Source organism: Chiroxiphia lanceolata, chromosome 2 (genome assembly GCF_009829145.1).
Source record: "Chiroxiphia lanceolata isolate bChiLan1 chromosome 2, bChiLan1.pri, whole genome shotgun sequence".
Taxonomy (NCBI): Eukaryota; Metazoa; Chordata; class Aves; order Passeriformes; family Pipridae; genus Chiroxiphia; species Chiroxiphia lanceolata.
Window position 1 is genome coordinate 49,716,677 of NC_045638.1, and position 25,932 is coordinate 49,742,608.

At 39.4% G+C, this 25,932-nt stretch overlaps 1 protein-coding gene and 1 long non-coding RNA gene across 5 annotated transcripts in view; one reads left to right on the forward strand and one right to left on the reverse strand.

Annotated features, from left to right (window-relative positions):
- The window catches only part of NDFIP2 (Nedd4 family interacting protein 2), a 45,883-nt gene extending 37,534 nt beyond the window's left edge, over positions 1-8,349 (reverse strand). For 2 of the 3 annotated variants that reach the window (XM_032678582.1, XM_032678581.1), the window contains exon 1: positions 8,193-8,336. In XM_032678582.1, the coding sequence (XP_032534473.1) occupies positions 8,193-8,228 (36 nt within the window). In that variant the 5' untranslated portion in view covers positions 8,229-8,336. Of the gene's footprint in view, positions 1-8,192 lie in introns of all 3 variants that reach the window. The other variant, XM_032678583.1, reaches the window with a different exon arrangement.
- A 2,294-nt stretch (positions 8,350-10,643) lies between these two features.
- LOC116782220 lies at positions 10,644-25,932 on the forward strand. 2 transcript variants are annotated; one of them, XR_004355172.1, is made up of 4 exons: positions 10,644-10,780; positions 12,867-12,949; positions 13,976-14,005; positions 24,625-25,932. It is a non-coding gene; the product is annotated as an uncharacterized LOC116782220 (long non-coding RNA). The 2 variants fall into 2 exon arrangements; XR_004355171.1 differs by lacking the exon at positions 12,867-12,949.

The window sequence follows — 25,932 nt, forward strand, 5'->3', positions numbered from 1 at the left end:
AAACACACTTATTGTGTATTGCAAGAACAGACTCTTCTGAAAAGACTCTCTTTTTGATTTGCCATCTTCTTTCCCTTCCATCCATTGTGAGACTCACAGTTTTAATAAAGTTAAATAGCAATGACAAACACAACTCGCAAACACCAATAAACATTAAATGTCCTTTCTTTAAAGAAAGTATATTTATGTGTAATCAGGTAGTATGGAGTTTTTTCAACCCTGCTATTAAAGAGTGTTGACTCAGCATTTTAAAGCAATCCTACAAAATATGTGGCCAAAAGGACCATTCTCTGGACCTCTCAATTGCCAGACAGATGATGCACACATTTGAAAACAGGCACTTTCCAGCAGATTGTTTGATTATAAGGCAGCTAAACAAAACCAGAATAACAAAAGAAAAAAGCAGCAATCCAGGAAGTTCACCTCTCTGGAAGACAGCAGAACATGACCAAATCAGTGCTATCACGAAATCATAGCAAGCATTTTAAGGAGGGAAAAAAAAAAAAGTAGTAGAGATTGAGGTACACAAGAAAGGAACATATACCACAATGCTCAATATCAGTTGTGGCCCAGCACTGCAGCATGGCCAGCTCAGTTGTTCAAATTATGCACACAGAGTTTGGAATAGGTTTTAAAGAGTAAAGAACAAATCTTTTTCCTAACCATTTATTTCATGCATTTGATGCAAGCCAATTTTGTAACCACAACTCTGAAGATTTCAATTAAGAGCGTTAACGCTTCAAAAATATCTTAAGGACTTTTTCTATTAAATTTCAGAATATGACAATCAATTCAAAGTACCATGATGAAAATAGACAACTGGCCTCAGTACCACCCAAGACACTTATCCCAATTGTTTCATGCTTTACCAAAGGCACCACCCATTCCTCAAAGATGAGGAATTACACTAACCATCACAAAAGCAATGTTTAACCACGAGCTCGTGCCCCTTTAAAGAACCCTTAACTTATTTCCGGCAATAAGGAGATAAGACCATGCTTACAGTAGCAGTTGTCAATAACAATCTTTCCTCAAGGCTGTTCTACATAACCTTTTCAGATTAATCCAGGAAAAGCAAAAGCACATTCAATAGCTCTAGCTACATATACATCTACCAAGGACATGATTCTGACCTCTCCTACATCAACAATCAGTGAACACTAAGAGGATTACTGTCAAAAGGTAAAATACTGTTCAAAGCTAAAATGGACAAACTATGTTTGTGAATATGTTAAGTTACCACACAATAGTGGGGAGACAAAATTTTTTCTTCCTTTTTTTTTTACTGAAAATCCATGTTTTACAAGAAGGAATATAACAAATCTCTGCCAAGCACCTAGTAACTCTAAGAAAAACAGGTTTACAAACAAAAATAAAGTCACATATTACAGCTTATTGACCAGATTTTATTTTTGTCTACACCACTCAAAGTTTGGAGGACTTTTTTCTAAATTGTTCTGTCCATTCCAAACATAGCTGGATGTACAGCCAGGGCTGAGGTTGGGGGGGATGACTCAATATCTAATGTTTTCGCTATAGAGTTACTGAGGAGTAAGTTAGACTATCTCAGTTTTAAGCTTATCTTAGCCTATAACAATGGAAATGATGCTTAGGTGGAATAAACACCTAAATGTTAAAATGGAAATATATTTTCCACTTCCACTGTAAATCTCAGACCTTGACATGTGCTCTGAGTGCAGGCTGTGCAAGCCTGACATGACTTTAACACAAACAGAAAAAGTTAGACATTTTCATTAAAAACACAGCTGGTTAAGGGGTGCTCGTTTTACTCAAGTCAGCTAGTTGCAACAGTACTTGCCCAGGAAGTCGGAGATCTAAGCCTGAGGCAGCTCAAACCCATAGTCTTTGCTGTGCAGTAGTTCAGTTTCAGCAGGAAAAGCTGGCAGTGCCTCTCCAACCTAACCAATTTTTTATTCTTTTTTTACTCAGAATCTCAGGATTACTTTTCTTCTTTGTTTGAAAACGGCTTGCCTAAATTGAGCGTACTGGCATACACCAATTTGGTCATTCCCCTTTCCAAAGTAGCTGATGCACTTGAAATTTAGGAGGAGGTTCGAGGCTACAAAACTTAACACAATGCTCACATCTATAACTGTAAATTGAGCACTGAGATCTCACAAAGTTAGGTGCAATGACATTACCGGTTGCCACATCTTCCTTGTTTTGTCAACACTGTCATGGGGCAGAAAGCTAGTTCTAGCCTTATTTTGAAACTTTTTCTCAAAAGTAACTCATTTTCCCCATCTAGAAGACTGCTACTAACATTTCATATTAGTGTAGCGCTTGATTTCTGGGATTATCGTGATGCTGTTCCTACCACATTTTTCACATATGAACAAGTTGAGAGCGGGCTTACAGTTTCTCCTTTTTAAACTAGCATGAAAAGAACATCTAGTTTGGCCACAACACAGCTGAGAGGTTCTTCTGCTAAGAACCCTGCTATTTGAAGCCATTTTATTCATGTTATTGAACTTTCCTCATAGGACCGAAGACTTATAAGATATGGCATGCATGCCACAGCCTGAAGCTGCCCTTTTACATTACCTGAATTCACGTAACTGCACAGATCAGGTACCTCTTTCTTTGGGCTTTATGCATCTTTCAAGAACCTCAAAATCCCAGTTTCACAAGATAGGCTTAGCCACGCCAACAGCTTGCTGCCACCACAAAAACCACTCCTGTTCCTAATCCTTCCTCCTGCACTACTCTTGCACAGATCCAGCCTTAGATTTTGGCCTAGCAGTACCTCTGGAGAAAAACCCGAATGGAGTAACCCAGGTGTGCTTTGCTGGTTCTATGCACTCTTTTTTTTTCTGTTGTTGTTCAGTATGGTAAAACTGGTGTTCTCTATAACTAAACCAGTTTGTGTGCAACATAGCTTATGTCCTTGTGTGCTCACACCAAAAAAAAAGGTAAACTGCCCACATCCTACAACCTCTGCTCATATAAAAAAACAGAAAGCTATTGCAACAGCTGATATTCCTGATGTACCAGTAAGCCAGTGTTATTCCCATGAATCAGCTGCAGAGCTGGATGTTTCACGTGTGGCCCTCCAAAAGAAATTCAAAAATCAGTGATGGCAATGCACAAAGTTAAACCACCCTGCTTTAAATTAACAAACAAGAATAGAGAGAAAGGATTGTACCTGTCCAGTACACAGAGACTTGAGGTTTATTTCCTTGTTTGTATAAAATGTATTAAAAACAACTAAAAAAGTGAAAAAAATTTAAAATGTATTCCATTAAGTATTAACTGCACCACTACTGTATTTGTAAACATATTAAAATGTTTGTGAAAATATTAAAGGTATTCCTTCAAGAATAAAACTACTGTTTAATAGACAAATTTGTTACAGATAAAAGTGTTACAAAAATAAATTCAGAATTTAAAATGTCTATTCTTACAGTCCAGAAAAGCAACTAAGCAGCATGGGCAAACCATTGTCTTGAAAGCATCATTTACTTCATTACAAGAGATCCTCAGTTGCTTTTCTAAACTATTAAAAGTCTATGCTAGGTGTTTCATATGCAAATAGTCAGTGCCACAAAAAATTGTATCTTCAATGACCAAGGTTCACTAAAAATATCAGTGCAACTGTCACAAGCAGGCTACAGTAACGTTTATCAGTTAATGCATCTTTACTCAGTATTTTTCAGTACTATAAACTTAGTCCTCTAGATGCAGTATTTTTATCTACCAGTTACATCATCTCATATCTGTGTAAAGCAACAGAATTCCCTAACGTAAGCTAGCTTGATCTGTTCAGTAACACCAATGACGTACGAGTTTTCCTAAGACAATAAATACTACAGAAAATATGCTAGATATAAGCTAGTGGTCTTATATAAAAGGCATAGAATAAACTATATTTGTGAGTTTATTTGCCAATCACTATTAGGCTAAGTCCTCTGAAAAGAAAGGAAGGAGGAAGAGATTTTTCTTTGTTCACATTTCCTGTGTAGGTTGACTTTCATGAGAGCTACAAAGACAACTTGACTTTGATAAAGGTTTTTAACCAGATAACTTTGTGAGAGTAAAGTGTCCACAACAACGGAGTTAACAGATACAGAAAATAAAACCTTATCTGAGTTTCTGTTTTGCTATAAAGTGTTTACAGTACAAATTTGCACCTCTTAACCCTGTTTCTAAAAAGCACACACAACTTACATTCATACAAGATTGACATGCCTTTAAAAAAAAAAAAAAATCACAATTTCTTTATCCCTGTATAGTGCTGTACAACAGCAGGCTGTCATCTCAGTCTTGCCTCACACATCACTTACAAACCCCACCAGGTCCAAGTGCTACAGCAGTATGGCAACTTCAGCAGCAGCTAAACTGACATCCTGCCTTTGACTCCATCCAAACTGGTTTGTTACCTACCCATTTTAGCACTCACCTATCTAGCTCTGACAAAACCCTAAGTCAAAGACTCATGACTACCTGACCCCAAATTGGTTGCCCAAAATTTTAATCAAGAAAGACTGTGGGGAGTGAAGAATTTGTTATAATTCTTGAGCAGCACAGCATATAAGTCCTGCAGCCTTCAATATGACTTCTGTGCCTAAATCATTTGTATGCATGTGTAGTCTTCCCTCATGACTCAGTTATCTGGAAAACCACATTTCACAGTAAAAAAGGCAATCTTGAGCTTTAATGCTCAGTTGCTCACCCAGTTTTTATGCGTTGGAAAAAACAGTTGCATTTCTTTTTCTTTGTTTCAATATAGATTCAAAAAGCACATTCCAATCACTTTTTTGGCAAACAGAGTGGACTAGGAGCAGACACTTCAAACAAGACAGTAATGGACAAATTAAGGTTGGATGACAAAGAGCCAGAAGGTAAAAACAATCAGGAGATTGTCCACTGAAGAATTTTTATTATAATTTTCCTAAAGTTGATGCCTTATGCAACAAAAAGCAGAATATGAGAAGAAACAGAAAAATACAACAATAAGGAAATGACACAGCTGGACTGACTATACCTGCAAGGAATGTCGAATGCAAAATATTTACCAGCGTTTACCAACAGGATTGCAGTCATGCAACTGTCTAAGGACAAAAGAAAAGGAAGTAAAGCAAGACAAACGTTGGCTAATTTACTTCTAATGTCACATTCCTGCAGGGAAGCATTACAAATTCTTACCCGTCAATTAGTTGTCTTTTCGTCCTATGAAGAGAGGACAAAAAAGGAGGGGCAGAAAGCAATACAAATCACACCCGCCCGCGGCGAATAGTTACGTAATGCTGACGTACTGCCTGCTCTTGGCTCACAACACTTACTTTGCTCCAATTCCAAGTACCAGCTTTTAACAGCTGCCTGGTTTGAACATTTTTACACTGCTCTGTAAATAAAATGCAGACACACAAGGAAAAACAAGATGTAAGAATGAAGCTTCAGAGCTATTTCCGATAGAGTTTAAAAAAAAAAAAAAAAAGAGGGTTAGCTTTATGATCAGACATTTTCTGTTTCGTAAGAAGTCATAAAACTAGCTTTTAGTGCTAAAGCTCAACACTAAATTGCATGCCAGTCTTTAAGTCTTTAAGTTACTTGAAGAAACCACAAACAGAAAGATAGCTCCTTCACCTTCTGTGAAGTGCTACTGTCACTGCCAGGCACAGAAATCTAAGTCAGTAATTCTTTCCATAATAATATACATCTGCAATTCTTTCTATTTAGATGAGAATTTGCCCTGAATAGAACCAAGCAGACCAGTTAGAAGTAAAGGCAGAATGGCTACAAAGAGAACCAAAAAAAAGGTGTTTATTATTTCTCTTGGGAGGAAAAAGAAAAAAAAAAATGACATTCAGGGACCACAGGAGAACAGGCCAGATTCCACAAGCTTAGCACTAGGGAGCTGGATAGTCATAAAACTAAATTCATAAAACATTCATAAAATGTGGTATTAGTTACATTAAATCATTGTTTTCTTCTATATTTTGTCCTTAACAACTAGGACACAACCACAAAATCTGAAATGATCTATTGCTTAGTACCTATTACAGCCATTAGGTAAGCAAATACACCACAACACTTAAGATCACATGCTTGAATAATCAGATGCTAATTAAGTATATCTGCACTTGCCTTGTTCCTTCCATTCCCTGACCCAAAACAGCAAATAATTAACATAACAAAAATCTCAATCTCTAGCAGTCAGATATAACCAAGCAAATAAAACAACATACTCTTTCCTATGGGACAGTAAGTAGGAAGGTTTAAAACTCTGGAGTACCTCAGACTGATTTACAAAAAATTTGACAAAACTTCACATGCTTTAATTGTGAAGGCTTCAGAGAACATTTCCATAATAAAATTCATGCCACAAATTGACCACACAGTTTAATATACACAGTGAACTGGGGAGGCCAACTCATGCAGTCAAACGTTAAGATAAGAACTTCTGGAAGGCCACATCAAAGCACGTTTACCCAGAGTTGGACACCATCACCATCACTGGAAGTTCCTAACAAACCTACCATAGAAGTATTACAGAGGCATATTATTTCTTCATTTCACCTTACCATGTTTTTGTTAACTCCCCTGAGGAACTTAATTAAGGTTTCACTTTTATCTGCCTGAAGTTTAATACCATATGCTTTTAAGGCCTTTAAAAACATACCCAGGTTACTTACTAAAACATACGCAGGCCTCAGGGAAGATAGTGTCAGTAGGCTCTTGTGAAAATGCTATGCCAGCATTTTCGTTCTCCGTTGCAGAGAAGAAGGAATGACTTAGAATTCCTACTGATTTCAAGTTACGGAAGCATGGTGCAGGAAAAGAAGTGTGCTAGAAAGCACTGACCCGTAAAGCAGCTGGCAACCAAGAGGCAATCTTAAGGCACACATCACTCATGAAAAGTCACGGGGTGCTTGGTGTGCACATCAGATACATGACAATCTCTGTATATAAGTGCTCAAAAGCACAGAGAAATTTCCAATGCTGTAAGACTATCCAAATAAATATTCCAAATATAATAGAGGGTACTGCCAGTATTTTTTCTTAAATCTTAACCTAGGAAGAATCTGAATACAAGTATTTACACATGCACAGAAGTAAATGTGATTTACTTTTGTGGACATTCTTTTCACTGCTCAAGCTGTAAAACACGAACACCCCAAGATAAATAAATCAGGATTTAGCTAGAAGGTTGCAATAGAAATTTGAATTACAGACAGCAGCAAAGATTTCAGACTTCCATACCTTTAGATCGACAGCAAAGCCATCAAGTACAAGGAATTAAAGGATAAAATTGAAGCTTTTGAGAACACTGACCGCACCTAAGTCATTTTTCCACCCAATAATCAAAAAAGCTTATATACTTTGAGTATAATTGACATTAAACTAATTACTGCAAGAAACAAGCAGGGCAGTCAATTCGGGTGGGAGGAAAATCTTTACATCCTAAATGATTATTTCTGGAGTGAAATTCAGGAACGAACGAAGGGGCATTCAAACTGGTCTCAGTGAACTGCAAAGCACTGAAGACTGTTCCTAAGGCAGTGTGCTCGTATATGTGCATACGCACACAGACACAGAGCTCGGCTGAAGGTCAGTCTCCTGCATTTTACAGCTCCCTCCATCCAACCTTTATCCAGGCCTTACACTCTACCCTACGCCAAGCAGCAACGGGCTATTAGAAACCACAGGGTTTCAGAGCCTCGCTCCCCGGCACGTACTAACCAGAGACAACTAACGCTGCCCTTCCCCAGCCGCTCCGCACCAGCCCAGCGCGCATCGCCGTCCTGCTCCGGCCGCTCTCCCGGGAGCCACCACCCCCTCCCCGGTGAGGGAGGCGCTCGGGAAACCCCGCCGCCCCCGGGCCGGGACCGAGCACCGCGGAGAGCCGCGGGAGGGGAGGGGGGGCGGGCAAAGGCGGTTTGCCGAGCAGGCCGGGCAGCCGCCCCCTCCGGCTGCCGGGGGGGCGGGCGGGGGCAGCGCCCACGGCCAAGCAAGGCCCGGCTGTCAGACCCCGCCGCGGGACGGGGCCGCGCTCGGTCCCGGTCGGGCGCTGGAGGAACGCCGGGGATCCCTGCCAGACCCCTGAGCATGGGAGTCGCGAACCGGGGGCCGGGACGAAAGGGCGCCCCGGCCGCACCGCGCCCGCCGCGCCGGCCCGAGGGGGCGGCGGGAGGCGAGAACCGGGGCCTCCCCGGGGACTCCGCACTCACCACTTGGTAGCGGCTGGCGGGCTGGTGGTGATCCATCCTGGTCCGGCGCGGCCACAGCTCCTCCGACCCGGCCCCCCGTCACTCGGTCCTTCTTTCCTTCCCTCCCCCGGCCGCTCGCCCGGCGCCGCCGCCGCCCCGGCCGTGCCCCGCTGTGCCCGCCCCCGGCCCGCCCCCGCGGCGGCGGAGCCGGCACAGGCACCGCCCCCCGCCCGGCCCGGCCCGGCCCGGCCCGGCGGAGTGACAGCCGTGTTCGCTCTCCCCAGGGCTGGGGCGTCGGTACGTGTCCTCTTTCTGCCTCTGCTCCTTTTCTGCCTCTTCCTCCTCCTCCGCGACGCTCCGCTCCCCGCGGTTCTCTCGGGGGTGCTGAGAAGGGCTTATGGCCTCCTGGAATAAAACCAGTGAAAAATGCCTTCACCCATAAAGGTACATTAGAGGAGGCTGACTCATTTCTAGATTCCCAGGTTGCCAGATGTGTAGCTGTGGTAGGCAACAATTTCAAAATAGCCATAGATGCAGCTCTTGGCAGCAGTGGAGTGTTTGTGATGCAGCATAACTGATCTTCAAGGCAAATACTCTCATGAAAGTGGCTTCTCGCTCTCACTAATGACCAGCATGTAGAACTTTACCTTGCAGCCCAGGTCATCACCTTTACGTGGGCTGCTTGCCAGCGTGGAGGCTGACCTGAGCAGCAGGGTAAAGTGGTGGTGTGCAGGCAGTCATCACTGATGAGCTGGCTGAGGTCTTGAGGGAGTGAAGTCCCAATATGTGTGCGTAGGAGGGCAGAGAAGTGGAGAGTGAGCTCGCAGTTATGTTTCTAGATGGGGGTGGAAGTGAGGATAGGATTATAAGAGAGGAGGAGGTGGAAGCGTGAGACTCTGTGTGTGTGCCTGGAACCTTGCTTGCAGCCTGTATCTAGCTAATGCAGCAGTTACCACAGCTATGAAAAAAAAAAGTTTGAAAATTTCAGGCTTATCCTGTTTGTTGCATTTGCTATGTTCCTGTTGCACATCAAAAGCCTTAGCAGTTAGGAAACAAACTTGGCATAGAAATATAGGTTAGAAATGGATTAATGTTATTATTTTCCTAACAGGATTTTCTCCTTTTGCCTCTTTACTTCTATACATAACGAATGTTTCTATGTTTAATTATTCTGTCTTAAAAGGAACAGTTATTAGTAAGGGTCATCTTGAGTTTAAGAAAGTTTGTACAGAGTATTGCAGTGTGCTTCAGCTACCAAATAGAAGAAAATCTCTTAATTACATTGCCAGATTTCATGGGACGTGAAAATTGGACCATTCATGTAATCAGTGTAATCAGTTTAACTTCTAGCATCTTCTATATTGTTAGCAACAAATATCTCCAAAGTAAACTGTTTCTGAAGTGTTACATGTGACATCTCAGCCCAACAAGTTGTCACCTGATCTCCATGGGTTTTTAAGTGTTGTATCTCAGTTCTGTGGAATACACTGTCCTAGAAACTCTGACTTGGGCTATAGTTAATAGCTCCCAAATGGAATTTGAGTCTGCAAATGTTGGAATACAACTGAGTAAGCATTTATTAAGAACCTTCAGTTCTGAACTTGTGCAATTCCTGTCCTTTAAGGGAAGAAAGGACAGTGGGCAAGAACCATAATGTATTTAATAGGGAAATTAGAAAATATTCCATAGTACTTGGTAAAAGAATCAGTAGAGACAGGGGTAGATTTAGCAGAGAAACTAAAGTTGTGTGTGGAGAGCGAGTCTCATACTTAGGGACAAATTTTGGATGGGCGATACAGCTTATATACAGAGACCCAACTTCTTTTTCTTTGGGAATATTATCAGTGTACTTATGGGACATATCAAAACAGGCCATGTGACTAATTTAGGCTTTAAATATGTCCTTCTTTGGTTCTTATTCTTTCTGGAACATTTCCGGGTTTTTTTAAAGTTATGTAATTGAATAGGAACTTATGTCATTGTACTGGTAAAAGGCTAAAAGAGGAAGGTCATGCATTTCTTTCAAATCTTTGTATTTTCAAAATAGTGTTATCTGTATATTTTAACTGCTTCTAGAGGTTTTGATTATGGCATAATATTAATCTATAATGCAAAGTAATTGGCAAGCACTAAGGCTCCTTCAAATCAAAGAACCACAGAATCACAGAATGGGTGATGTTGAAAGGCACCCCTGGAGGCCATCTGGTCCAACCCTTCTGCTCAAGCAGGGATACTTAGAGCAGGCTACCCATAACCAGAGGGGTTTCGAATATCTCCAAGGATGGAGACTCTAGAAGCTCTCTGGGCAACCGAAGTCCGTGCTCAGTCACCATCACAGTAAAAAAAAATAAAAAAAGTGTCTCCTGATGTTCAGAGGGAGCCTCCTGTGTTTCTGTGTGGGCCCATTGTCCTGGTTGTGTCACTGGGCACCACTGAGAAGAGCCTGACTCTATGCACTTTCCCTTCAGGTATTTATATACATTGATGAGATCCCCTCTGAGCCTTCTCTGCTCCGAGCTGAAGGGTCCCAGACCTTGGAGACCTTTTCTCACAGGAGAGATGCTCCAGTCCCTTCATCACCTTGGTGGCCCATTGTTGGACTCTCTCCAGTAAGTCCATATCTCTCTCGTACTCTCTTGTACAGAATATATATCGAATGTAAGAAATGTTTCTTTCAGAACTTTTCAGACTTTATTACTTAGATGAACAAGTCCTGTTGACTAAAACACTAATGCTAGTTTTAAGATTTACTTTTTCAGTTTGACCTTCTTAAACCTTAAGGGTCTACAATGACAGTAATGGTTAGCACTCTTTTCTGGATCCTGCAGAAAAGTGTTTTTTTGTCAAAGAACTGTATTTAAAGAAACAGTAATAGTGCTCTAAATAGCATGTAGTCAAAATAGTTTCAAATTTACATTTAAAAGAAAGTATTGCTTCAGATTTGTTTTAGGAAAAAAAGAAACTTAATTGCTGTTAGTCAGCAAGTTTACAACAGTTTAAATTTTGCTCCACTATGAAAATGAGCCAAGAAAAGAATCTTGGTAATAACAGTTCTTGCAAGCACAGTTCTGTGAAAAGTTGACTTGAAGCATAGGATCTGAATTCAGACAAGTCTGAACGTAATTGTACAAAGGCAAGCAGTGCAGGACTGTTAGCAATTTTAATCTTGTTTTTCGTTCATTACTCAATCAGTGGCCAGCAAATAAGAAAGCAAGGTATTTATCTTTACATTTATTCACCTATATAAGCCTATTCCAATTTTTAAAGTTTCTTATGGAACTTATAGAGTAGATAGATTTCAGAACTAGGTTAATTTTATCTTAATAAACATACATAAAACCAATACTGCATGTTTATACTATTCTACAATTTTATACTATTTTAAGTAAATGTTACACTTACTGTCATATTTTGCTTGCTGTACCGTATAAAGAATTTAAACTAAAAGCTGTACATTCCTATCCAAAAACTGAAAAAAAGTAAAATTTGGGGTTTTGTAGCTTTTTTTTACATCTTTAGCATGTGTTTTTAAATCTCTGATACAGATGATGTCAGTGGGAAATAAATAGTTTTTTTCCTGGTGTAAATCTAGTGAAATTAACGTACCTAATTTACTCATGGACAGACCTGAAAGCGGGCTGTGAATTTACTGACTGTATTTGTTTTCCTCACTGTTTTCAAATTCCTTTCTTAAACTATTTGGTTTTAATTCCATCTTCTTGGTTTCGTGAACTGCATAAAATTTGTGATCTCTGTATGGGCTTAGATAGTTACTTTAAGCAGGAAGTTTGCTTAAACAAACCACTGGAACTGAATTTCTTAGTAAGAAACAGGAGGAGGTTGGCTTGGTTTTCTTCATCTTTTCTTCTCCTTTTTTTAGGCAATGTAGGCAATGCCAGAGCCATCATTAACAGGAACACTGGGCTACTTTTAAGATTTCATATCTGAATACAGATTTTCGATTACATTGCCATCATCTTTGTTCAGTGTCTATATACATGTGTATAGTCTTACAAGTCTGGCCTTTGGGTACGTCCAAACACCATGCAGATGTATCTGAATGAGCTCTAAATGTCATTACTGGAACCCAGAGCTCAGGTTGGGAAACATCTCAAATATTTTCCTTGGTCTAGGACAGATTTTGCAGCCTGCATGGATCTCTATACGGCCACAGCTATTTCCTGTTAAGTCACAGAGACAGTTTTGAACTAGTTCAGGTATATTCTGACAAGCTCCTCATAGCTGTGCATAAAACAGCTGTACTGTAAGCTAGTAGCATAGATCCCTTTGTCTCTGTTGTCTCTGTTACAACTTGGATTAATTACCTTTGCTGACCACAAGCATGATTAATGCAGGAGACCATAGAAGTGAAGTAACATCATCTTCCAAAAAGCCATAGCTGTGTTTCAGACAAATTCAGGGAGCCAATGCTCACGTTAGCAGCAGTTGTAGCTTCTTCAGTATAGCTCAGTGGTTTTGCAGGAGAAAAAAAAAGAGCATAACGAGCTGCCACTGCAAGATGGTTGCTTAGCCAATTTTGTGGAGTAAGCGGTGAATCTAGAGGAAATGGTACAGAGTCCATAAATAAAGACTGGGGCAGTGTCTTGTCTTGGGAGTGCTTGTCTCTCCGAGTGGATTCTTCTTAAAAAGTCGTATTTCCACATAATGTGACACAAACTGGGTTTTGTTATGAAGAATGAATGCAGAGGCTGCCAGGTGACAGAGGAAGGTCTAACAGTGACTAAGAAGGATCTGCAAAGTCCCACCTTTCCGGAGAGGTACGTGTACTTTGAGAGAAGTCAGTTCAAAGCAGACGAATCACGGGAGTAAACACATCAGTGCGTACCAGTTTGAAGTTGTTTTCTTTAAAACTAATTTGTCTCTTAAAAAACTATGAGTTTATAACAATTGTTTTTAAAATCACTTGTAAAATAATATAGTAATTTAAAGATTTGTGTGTAATGAACACTGATGGTGGATACTACCTAAAAAACCCCTAAATGTAAAAGATGAGAAGTAACTAGAATTTTTTAAAATTTATAAGGCCTAGTCTTTTCAGTGAGTTTTAAGCTACAGATCTGATGTTAAACACCTGATCTTGACAGTTGCCAACATGTGCTGTTATGTAAATGTACAGTGTTTAACAAACAAAAAAATCCCCATGTGGCTTTCAAGTTTCTGTTTAACAAGTGGGGTTGAGTGGAATGTGCAGAAGTCAATCAGAGTCAATAAAACCAATGACAGTAAAGTTGAAATACAGAATAAAGAATGTAAATATACACCAAACTGTGAAGGAATGTGGGAAATATGTGAGAAAATACCTCCAGTTAGAAAACAAAGAACAAGAAAACAATCCCCAAACCCTTGAGATATGTTGGGGGGCAAAAATAGAGGAAATGGTAGTAAATACAGACTTCTGTAGGTTTAGTGCACTGAGAGTCAATACAGATGCAAGAAGAAATCCAATGGTGTTATGAAATCTTATTTGGACAAGACATTTCCATTCTGATCTTGGCGATACTTGTTATTTTTGTAATATCACTAAGGTATGATTAGGTAGAAAGCAGTTTTAATATGTATTCCTTAGGAAAATGGATATTCAATACATTAATCCATTTATCTGAAAGCTACGTTGTTTTTAAATTGGTTGTACGCAAAAAAAATCTCAACAGTTAAGGCCTTGATACTCTCTGAAAATCATTTTTTTATAGAATTAGAAGAGGAAAGACCAAGTAACTCCATGCTCTTGCAGTGCCAATATTGCTTTAAAGTATTAACTGCAATGCATGGTTTCTGTCCTACAGGAAGAAAGGGAAGCAGAATATATATTCATGGTAAGTTACCACTAGGTCACAAAGTCTAATGTGTTGGCATTTCTCCTAACACTTATAACACAATATAAAAATCTATTGGAAAAAGATATAAAATGAAAATTATCTTTTCAATATCAAAATTATGCTGATCATTCAAATTAGATCTGCTGTGACACTGCCCTGCACAGCACTGACAGTGGTTATGTTCTAAATAACTTTCAGTCTCCTCATCATTGTATATGTTATCCATATATAGAGTTCTTGAGCAGGCCTTATGCCAAAATTGATTTTCTTCTATATAAAATAAAACTCTGTATAAATTATAAACCTCCTTTATTAGGAACCACTCTTTTATTCTGTGTTTGTAATACAACTGCATTAAAAAACACAGAGTGGTTACAGTGCTATTGAGCTGTTACACTGGCTCCTTGTAATGCTAGCTTAGTCTCCTTTGAACATAAGTCAAAATATAAACAGAAATAGAGCAGAATATAACAGAAATGTTGTTAACCACCGTATCATCAGCCAGACCTATCCAGCTGCAATGCTAACTCAGCCTAAATTCTAAGGCCCCATGTCTCAAGTTTCCTCTTGAGTAAGCATTCTGTATTTTGGTTCAAATGACTTTTAGAGGATTTATGATGTATGTAGTTTTTATCTATTAGCTAGCCATATAAGCTTAGGTGGCATGTGAATATGACCATTTACCTCAACAGATAATTTGTTAAACATGGAAAAAAAAAATGTTCTTTTTCACTAGTCCATCATGCTAGCAGTCACACAACGTTGTGTCCCACTGTCAGAATACAGTGTACTATTTCAGCTAGAGGCAGTTGCCTAAATTTTATCCAAACACAGCTCAGGAACTAATAATGTGCAACCATATAGTCAAAACTGTAATTAAAATTGCTCAAGTCTTTTCCATACTCTTGTTTTCAAAAGCATGTAGCTCTCTGGAAAAAATGCCTATTTCAGTGAATCTGAGTGGAAGTGTCCGTCAACATCTGAGCTGACCCAGGGCTGCAGTGGCAGAAAGGAAAAATAAATTTTGAGAAATAATCTTCAGTGGTGATTTCCTCTGAAGCCAGCTTTTGTTCAATTGTGTGCTGTGTGTAGGTAACTTCAGGCATGATATTTCAGCATTCCTGCCAGTTTTGAGGCAAAAAGGGCAGTGCTACGTTTAAGTGTCTTAAATGCAGCTGGGAATGTACAGAAGTGCTCTAAACCAATCAGTTCACTAAGGGTTTGATCCTCCATGTGGCGATGTGAGTTCAGCTAAATGAAAGGAGGAACGCTTATCTTGAAATATTTGTCAGCTGTGTTGCCTAGATTTATTCTAATACAGAGCAGTTAGCTCACCTAAATTTAGATGTCTCTGTCACAGGTGTCTGCATCAGATCCAGATATCCAGATATTTTTATAGTGAGTAGAGAAAAACAGGCACTTTCATGATGCAATTCATCTCATTCTAAGGTAAACGCTCCTGGTCCTGTCACTGGGCACCACTGAAAAATGTCTGACCACCTTTTCTTCATTCCCTCTGTTCAAGTGTTTATACACATGTGTGCTAGTTAGAACAGCTGGGACCAGTTCATCACTGTGTGGATGTAACCCAAACTGTGTATTCTATACTCTCTATGTCATTTCCCAGAAACTGTTAACAATAGACCATTTGCAGCAGATGCCCAGAGCACACTTGACCCCCCGGCTATAAGCTGGGTGTTAAGAGGCCTGTGAGATAGGAGGATATTCCTGTCCTCACACCCACGACTCACAATCACCCATTGTGGAACTCCTCGCCCTGGGGGAGGTACTGGGCATTCCTGCCCGAACCTGAGGGTATATAATCTTGAGGTCTTGGGACTTTTGGTACCACTCGTGGGATCCAGAGGAGAACCAGAACTTCGACCGGACTGAAACCACCACTCTCAGCTAGACTGAGACCACCACTCTCGACCAGACTGTGACCACCACTCTCACCAACAGGTTTTTCCTCTCCTTTTACTTTTGGACTCAGGGGGACCACGTGGGGCTCCGCATGGGGGCCAACGAACACCATTCTGTTCATGCCCCAGGGTGCCAGGCTATAAATCTGGGTTTTGTAGATTAAAGCCAATTGTTTGTCTATATAATTACATTTATTGTATTATTTTTATTAAATTGTAAATCTGACTTATAATCTCTTTTGAGTTGGGTTCATTTCTCCTGCCGTTTTACCTTTAAACCAGCACAACATGGATGGGATCCCCCTCAGCCTCTCTTCTCCATGCCCAACTGTCTTGGCCTCGAGGAGTCAACAAGGAAATGTTCTTTCCTGGACTTGATAGTTACAAACAAGGAAGAATTGGTCAGGGATATGAAAGTTGGAGCAGCCTTGGCTGAATCGCCATATGACCACTGGGGTCACATGATCAAAGAGAATACAGGAGGAGGAGTATCCAAAGAGGAGGAAGCAGGGCAAAAATCAGGACTACAAATCTGCATTTCAGGAACTCAGACTCCAACTTCTTCAGAGAGCTTCTTGGAATAATCCCATAGGATATGACCCTGCATAGAAGAAGGGTCCAGGAGAGCTGGTTGATATTCAAATATCATCTCCTTCAAGCTCAAGAAAGCTCCATCCCAGCAAATAAGAGATTAATCAAAGGCAGCAGGAGACCTGCATGGATGAGCAAGGAGTTCGTACATTAATTCAGACATAAAAAGGAAGTGCACAAGATGAGGAAGATGATAAGTGACCCAGAGAGTGGGTGGAATATATCTTTAATAAGGGTATATTTGTCAGAAAAATAGCAGAAGGTACTTCATCTCAGTGTTGGAGCTCATTTTATATTATTTTATTAGGATATCTTGTTTGATTAGCCCTTTCTATCTGGAAAGTTGAGGAAAAAAACACTTAAGGGCTAATTTTGCTCACCACATAATACGGGGAAAGATGAAAGAGGGAAAGAATATTTAAGGGTTTAATTCTAGGTATAGAAGACAAGTCTTCTGTACTTCTGGAACTTTGTTCACATGACAGCCATATTCTCTTGGAGGTGAAAACCTTGCGGGCATCAACCACCATTCAAGTTCTGCAGTGTGGCCATAGCAGAAATAAAAAGAAACACAGACCAGATGTGTATCAGAAAAAAGAATGACTGACTGAGAATCAGGACCATGGCATGTTCCAGCCCTAAGTCTATAAGTACACTGAGTAAGAATTAAATGAGCTTATTTCTCTGTCATTTGGAATACTCTGCAGTGGGAACTTCCAGGAGTGCTGGATCATGTGCTGACAATACTGCTGTTAGGCTGTTTGCACTGACAAATATAATAAGAAGATGGTGGGGACTGAACATGGAAACCTCTGTAAAATCTGCAGGCAGTATTAAGTCTCAGAAAGAAGAGAAGCCATCAGACAAGGAGAAACAGGTTAAAAGTAATAGGCAAGAACCTTTGGAAACTTAGAAACCAACAGATGGGAGAAACCATATTGCCTAAGATGCTGGCTGATACTTTGAGAGAGTTTGACTGGATCTAAGAAATAGAGCCAAACCCAGGTATCTATCTATCTACATATAGTAGATTTTGGTATAATATGAAATTGTGAACCAATGAATACGGAGCAAGCAAACTGTGTTAGCAAGTACATAATAATGGCTCTAAGCAGACCCAAGAGCAAGGAGGAGGAAACCATTGACACCAACATCATATTTTCAGTAAAGAGAAGTAAAAAGCTGCCCATATCACACCATGAATGATTTGCCATGACACCCTCCCCTCCTAGATAGAAGCCATCAACCTTAGGACATGATCTCTCTGTTGCCAGAGCAACAGTGGAAGGGTGAACATAATACCATAGAAAAGGACAATTATTATAAAGTTTGAGTATTTTGATTTTCACTATATCATTACAGGGATGAGCTGTAATGTTTGGATAATTGGGAGTATAATTGATGGTATCATTGTGTCCAGTTTAATCACAATTCTTTGATTAGACTATGAAGACTTTAATTAGACTAGCAGTAAATTCCCAGTTCTTCACCCACATAAACTGCACAAGTTGTATTGCACCGAATTGGCAGGGGTGACCTAAGCTGTAATTTAAATGTAACAAATTAGTAATAAGTTTAAGGAGAACCTAGTTTGTGGGCAACCTGGGTTCTTAAACCTTGGTGCAACTACAAACTTTATTGATTTGATTTCCACAGACTCTAACAGGAGCTGGGGCGGCCAGCTCATCTATAGGCATCTAGCTATACCCTGTGTCTTCAAAAAGATACCAAATGTGTGTTTTGACATTCTCATTGTATAACTGAAAAGATCCCAGGTACCAGCAGTAGATTCATGGATGCTAAACACAACAGTCAGAGGCACAGAATCATAGCTTGTATGAGACATGCAGAGGGCAACTAGTTTAGAACTCTCTGCTCAAAGCAGGCCCAGTAAGGTTGGGTTACTCAGGCCTTGCCCAGACAAATTTTGAATATCTCCAAGGATGGAGAGTCCGTTTCAACTGGAGTCCACATTAACTCTGTTCTCTTGCTTGGCTGTTAGAAGGACTTCTCTGCTGGTGAATGTGTCATCATATGTGCATTGGTGTCAGGGAGAGGATGCTGGTCTAAATGTTTGTGGGTCTGACTCAGTCTAGTTGTAATGCTTTTATACAACCTCAATTTTCTTACTCCTTCAGAAGTTTTTGGAGATACAGTCATAACTCTGAGGAAGCACTCAGATGGAGGAAAGCTCCTCTCATATAAACTCTTCATATATTTTTTAGCAGAAGAAGCCAATGGATGCAAAAGAAATTGGAATCATACCAAGGCATGAATATTTATAGCACCAGATGTTTGAATGAACTGGAAGACCCTTAACTCCATCTGAACCAGGTGCCCATATGTGGTGGGTTGACCTTGGCTGAATGACAGGTGCCCACCCAGCCGCTCTATCACTCCCCTTCCCAGACAGACAGGGCAGAGAGTAAGATGGAAAACAACTTGTGGATTGGGATAAGGCAGTTTATTAAAGCAGAAGCCAGGCGAAAGCTTGTGCGTGCAAAAGCAAAGCGAAAGATAGCAGGGTTTATTCTCTACTTCCCATGAGCAGTGACAGTCGGCCACTCCCGAGAAGCAGGGCTTCAGTATACCTGACGGTTTCTCAGCAGGCAGCCATTGGAGACAATGATGCCTGTCTCCTTGCCTTAGCTTTGAATATCTCAAATATCTGAGCTGACATCATATGGTATGGAATATCCCTTTGGTTAGTTTGGGTCAGCTGGCCTAGTTTGGTCCCCTCCCAGGATCTTGCCCTCAACTGAGGAAGGAATGTTACAGTGCTGATGGTGTGCTCAGCAGTAGCCAAAACACTGGTGTGTTATCAACACCCTTCTGGCTGCCAATGCAAAGCACAGCACTGTGAGGGCTACTATGGGGAAATGAACTCCAGCTCAGCCAGACCCAATACACCGTAAGAACAGAGCTAAGAGGGGAAAAAAAAAGACAGCTTTTCAGGCTTTTTTTTCCTTTTTTTTTCCTGAAAAAAAGAAATGTACTGCTTAAAGAGGAGATATTTTTATCATAGGAATTTAGAGATCTGTCACAGAACTAACCTCTACTAATTTAAGAAGGCTTCTTATCGCCAGAGTACAAAGTTCAGATTTAACAAAGGACAAAGCAGTATGGATTTTGGCTGTAACTTGTTACTAATAATGTTTCTAAACATTATACATGACTTATATTACTGAGAAGTGTAGTGATTCATACGTTAGAATAATAGTGAAGCAGTCAGAGAGAATAATAGTGAAGCAGTCAGTATTCAGGAAATCAGTGCTGGTATCCCTTATTTTTGAAGTTGAAGAGGCTAATACTACTCTCTTATACTACTCTCTTATACTACTTCTATCCAAATCTGGATATATTCAATATATATTCAATTAATATATTCAATAGATCAAGTTGCTAATTCATTTCACTATTAGTATTGTTGCCACTAAAGGTAAGTAATTATATTTAGTGCCCTTTAGAATTGGTTTACGTGATCATCATCTCACAGCCAGGCTATAAGAGCTCTGAAATCTGAAAGACTTAGATTAAATACCTATATCAAAAAAAAACCCACTTCCGATGCAAAAAAACAAATTACTAAGGCAAAACACTGTGTTGTGACTAGGCTTCTTTCATTCTTCATATCTTCAGTACAGAAGTCTGGCAATATTGAGGACACAAGCACAATCCCAACAGACACTGCTAACTAGAATATGTCTTAAATATGTGCACTATGTACATCACAGCTGGAATATTCATAGGCAAGTGCTCCAGTTTGGTTCTTCAGCAAAATAAACAACTATATGTTGACTCTGTATTGAATGTCATGCATACTTCAAGATTTGGAGAATCTGCCTCCGAATCTGTGACTTTTTTATGTCCACAATAACCGTGAAAAGATGCAGATCTTAAATCACTCTGCTGTTTTCACAAAATGAAGCAAACAAAAGTGCGTGTAATGATTGCTTGTGATTTTTGAATAATCCCTTCATGATTCAATATCTCTCGCAGACTCTAAAATCTGCCACAATTCTATCTTCTTTTTACTTCAAGGTGAAATCTATTTTTCTCTCATAGTAGCACATAGGCAGTGTTACAAACCAACCAATTTCCCGTTATGAGAGGAAAGCAGAAAAAGTATCTGATGTGGAGCCCTGCAGCACCAGTTATCTTGTCAAGAGGATGGCAATGGGTGCAAAAAGACATAAATAGAAGTTATTTGGTGTTTTAGGAAAGCACAGAGTTAGTTTATTAAGCCCATAGAAGGATCTTAAATGTCTTTCTTAATTTTAAGAAAAATAAACACATGTAGTTGGCAGCAATGAGAGATTAAGGTTATTTCTTGATTGCAGATATATGTAGTGAAATTGTTGTTGCTGTTGCTATAGGAAATTCATAAATGCACAGGAATGAAATCTTTATGAAGAACCATTTCCTTCCTGTAAATTTCTATGGAACAAAAGCATAATTCCTGCAAAAGCTCTCATTCACCTGAATGAGAGCAGAATGGGGTACACTTAAAAAGAAAAGAGGATAAAAACAAGGTTATGTAGCAGCTAACTGTAAGGGAAAGTATGTTTTCCCTGGCTACCTCAGAACAGCTACTGCATTGTCTGGCATTCCCCTGAAGCAGTGTTCTTGTCTGTACAGAGGCTGGATGAAAGCTCTTGCATTGCATTTTATCAGAGGGAGGCACAAAAGCTGAAAATGTGCCAAAGTACACATTAGTATTTGATTTTTTAATAATACCATTGTGTCCAAAGCTAAAGAGCAAATACAATTTTATATCTTGGTATAATAACATGTTATCACTTAGCAAAGTATGAATAATTGATCCAGTGAGTCATTATAATTTCTTTTTAAATTAATCTAGAGTAAAATAATAGTTAGTGCCTTTTGCAACAACAGTTAGTACCATAATAGTAGAACTTCCTATGTTTAAAATAAGCAAGGCTAAACTAAACATCTCTGAACCATAAGGGCCAGATATGTACCTGCATGTCCTTAACTGCTTTCATATGCTCAAAGTCATGAAGCAGCTTTAAAAACAGGATTCATAAATCCCAATGAAATAAATTCTCAGATGTCATCAAGCTCCTACATTGCTCCAAAACTTTTTTTTTTTTGAATTATTATTTTCTGGAATAGAGTTGCTATCCTATGAATCAGAACACAGATTACTGGAGTTTAAACATAGCCATAAAATAACTTGTGGCAGTTATTAGACTTGTCCCAGTTCCTGGGAAAGTAAGGCTGGATGACTGCAATTATTTCCTTTCATTGTCTCCCTTTGCCTAGTTGTGCTACACAGCTTACCAAATCGATTGGAAATGGTAGATTAAAAACAGACAAACAAACAAACAACCGGACCCCCACCCTTTTCCCATAATTTTAGACTCTAGGTGAGGGTCATCTGAAATTCCTTGGGACAGTCTAGCATATCCCAGGGAATGGGATATGTCTTGGAATATAGGGCTGGCTGAACCTAAGGAATACCTCAGCTTTTTGTGGTGTCTAAGGGCATCTATCTGAGAAACCTGCAGGCCTTTGAAATGGCAATTGAAAGTTAAGGCAAACAAACCAATCTTTTGTATCTTTTCTGTCTAATTCTCTTCCTTCTCCCCACCCAGCTCAGGAATCCCACAGAGCAGCCTCATAAGAAATGAAGAAGGAGATCACAGGATCAATTCTTTTTTTTTAATTGATAAAATTATCTTTCTGAAATATTTTTTTTAAGTTCTCAAAGATTAAAAATGGACAAGTTATCTTAAATTATCACAGAAACAAATCATTAATAAGTGAAACAGAAACATGCTAACAACAAAGGTACAACAGATGAATAAAATACTGTGTAGATCAATTAACAATGTGCTAGTAAAAGAAAAATGACCAGACAACTAATGGGTGATTTTATATTATGCAGATACAGGAGAAAAGGTGTGTAGGGAAAAAGAATATTCTGGAAAAAAAGTCTGTTATGCCTGCCTTTTTCCCAGATCTAGCAGTTATCTAATAAGTTAGAGTCTCTCTCCCACAGATGTTGCCTCATTTCTATTTATGGGTGGACTATCACAAAAATCATAACACTATTTCCACACATATTTTATAAATCAAACAAACAGTAAACTCTAGAGGAGATAGAGCAAGAGATCAAGAATACTGAGAACAGCCGGGACTTGAGCTGTCAGAGTCTCTTTCCTAGCCATTATCTGACTCTGCTGGAAAATAGCTTTTTTTTCTGGGATTTTTTAGACAATAAAGTAACATAGAAACTTAGAATGGTTTTGGTTGGAAGGGACCTTAAAGATCATCTAGTTCCAACCCCCTTGCCATGGTCAGGGACACCTTCCACTAGACCAGGTTGCTCCAAGCCCCATCTAACCTTGCCTTGAACACTTCTAGGGATGAGGCATCCACGACTTTTCTGGGCAACCTGTTCCAGTGTCTTTCCACCTCTCTCAGTGAAGAATTTCTTCCTCATATCTAATCTAAACCTTCCCTCTCCCAGTTTAAAGCCATTCCCCCTTGTCCTGTCACAACATGCCCTTCTAAAAAGACCTTCTCCATCTTTCTTGTAGGCCCCTGTCAGGTGCTGGAAGGCTGCCCAGAGCCGCTTTTTCTCCAGGCTGAACACCACCAATCCTCCCCACCTCTCCTCATTGGAGAGGTGCTCTATCTCTCTGATAAACTTAGTGGCCCCCCCCAGACTTACTCCAACAGGTCAATATCCTTCCTGTGGATAGAGCTGAGTGCAGTGCTCCAGGTAAGGTCTCACCAGAGCAGAGTAGAGGGGCAGAATCACCTCCCTTGCCCTGCTGGCCACTCTGCTTTTGATGCAGCCCAGGATACAGTTGGCTTCCTTGGCTGCAAGTGCACATTGCTGGGTCATGTCGAGCCTCTCATCCACCAGCACCTCCAAGTCCTTCCTGCAGGGCTTCTCTCCATCTGTTCATCCACCAGCCTGTATTGATACCAGGGGTTGTCTTGACCCAGGTGCAGCATCTTGCACTCGGCCTATAATCGTCTTGCGTTTGGTCCTATAATATTTCTTCCTGGAATCTGACTGGGTTGCAATCAAGTATTACTGAAAATTAAAAAACATGGACAGTAATTACTCTAGCCTAATAGCCTCTACTTCCCAAGCATTTAATATTTAAGGAATATCCATAGCTTGCATTATTCATATTGACTTCTTTTCTATATTAGATATGTAGCATTTACAGATGTGCTTTACATATTCAAAATTATAAGTTCAAAAGATACTTTGAAAAATTATGATGCCAGCTGGTGGCCACTTAACTTGTGCCTGTCAGAATACTAATAAGGGAAATTAACTGTAAATCTGTAAAGCACTGAAAGGGAGTGAAAAAAAACAAAAACAAATCTTTGGCACAATAAAGAATGGGAAAATAGTTGAGTTGCTTATAAAATATAGTGGTTTAGAGGAATTCCAATAAAGATAGGGATATCATATAATATTAATAAAATAGACTTGTGCATTTTAAAACCGTGGGAACATTATGGCTGATCTTGACACTAACAAGGATGGTGTGGCAAGTGAAATGATAACGAACAGCGTTTTCATAAAGGCTGGAAAGAATAACTGAGAACTGATATGCCTTGTAGATCATACGTCTGGAAACAGAATCTCTGGCAGATGAGAGGCCAAGGGTCAGCCTTGGGTTAGGGCTAGATTTGCCTCTAGGTCACACAAAATGTCCCACTCCCTCCAGATCTTGCTCCCAAAATCTGCCAATAGTAGATGCTCAGAGGGGGGGGTAAGAACAAGACAAGCATATGGTGACACATCACAGAATAATTGCCCAAGTCCCAGCAGCCTGTAGCTTGCAAAACGTATGCACAGTCTTTGTATTTAACAGTTCCCATTGTATTTCCTTCAATACATTTGTTCATTACTTTTTGAACTCCTGTGACATTTTAATATTCCAGTGCCACATGGCCAGGACTTCTACATTGTGTGAAGAAGTATTTCCTTTTCTGATACCCCTTACTAATTTTTTTCAAATAGACAATCAGCAGTTGATCTCTACTCACACTCTCCACCCTACTTATGTAGACTGCTGTTATCTTTCTTTTAAATCTTCTCTTTTTCAGACCTCCAAACCAGTGAAGAGCTGATGATAGAAGCACTGCCTATATTGATCTGAAGGACACGGAATGGGGCAAAAGGAATAGGGGAAGATACTATCACTGCAGTGGAGAAGATCTGATGGAGAATGAAAATGGGCATCTTTTTATTTCAAAGAATACAGTTACAGAAAAATTGAGAGAAGAATTAAGCTTCTTAATTATGTTATAAGCACACAGCTTCTTCTGGAAGCTAATATGGCAGAAGTATTTTTTAAAATAAACAAGATGAAATCAGGTTTCTTGGGAACAGCAAAATAACATAATCTGTTATTTTATGTTATTTTGGTAAATCTCTTGATTAATTATGAAATGAAAGAGATAACAAAAAACTTAATAAGCTAGGTTTAGTAGTCTGAAGGTATCTCTGGAACAGATGAACAGTTACACATAACAACTTCAGAGAAAGCTTGACGAGATTAAATTGGAAGATTATCATGGCATCCCTATCATTAATGCCATCTTCATTACATCATCCTCAAATCAAAGGAAATGAGAAGGGAACATCAATATGAGATTTAGAAGAAAGGTACTCCTGGGGGATCAAATATTTTATATTTGTCAGCTACTCAAGAAAAACATGGAAAATAATATTAAATATATTTATTTTATAAAATCGGGGGGGGGGGGAAGAAGCACATCATGACAGTCTGTAAAATAGCCGTGGGTTTTGATGAAAAGTTAGGAATCCCAAAATATTTAAATGATAAAATTAGATGTTTGAAGCTGAAAAATGCACTATATAGATAAAGAGGGAAATCTCTTCACTGTACCAGTTTAGGAATACTCTGAGATGTTCTGTATCTTCTTTAAAGTTACTACTTAAAATGATTTAATAGAAGATAAAATTTTCAGAATATCACAAGTACAGAAGAGTTCCACCATCTCTTTAGACATGTTAATAACATGGTTATAAGATATTTAAGATGTGGAAAAATAATTATTGGATTTGAACAAAATAATTTAACATCAACAAGTAGAAGAAACTTATTATTGTAAGCTGACAAATTATATTAGCCACCAGCCTGTAAACATAAATATCAGTAAGTTAAAGCAATTTAAATGCCTACAAACATTAACTGAGAATTGTTTGGGGGCAGAGTATATTAAGGCCTGGGTGCAAAGACAGAATGCTTATAATTATTCTTCAGATAATTTCAGCACTAAAAATTAATTGTGAAATACTTTCTATATAAAACATACTTAAAAGTGTTGGTTTTTACAGATGGAACATTTGAGTAAGAAAGACAATTCAATATATTATAAAATTAAGTA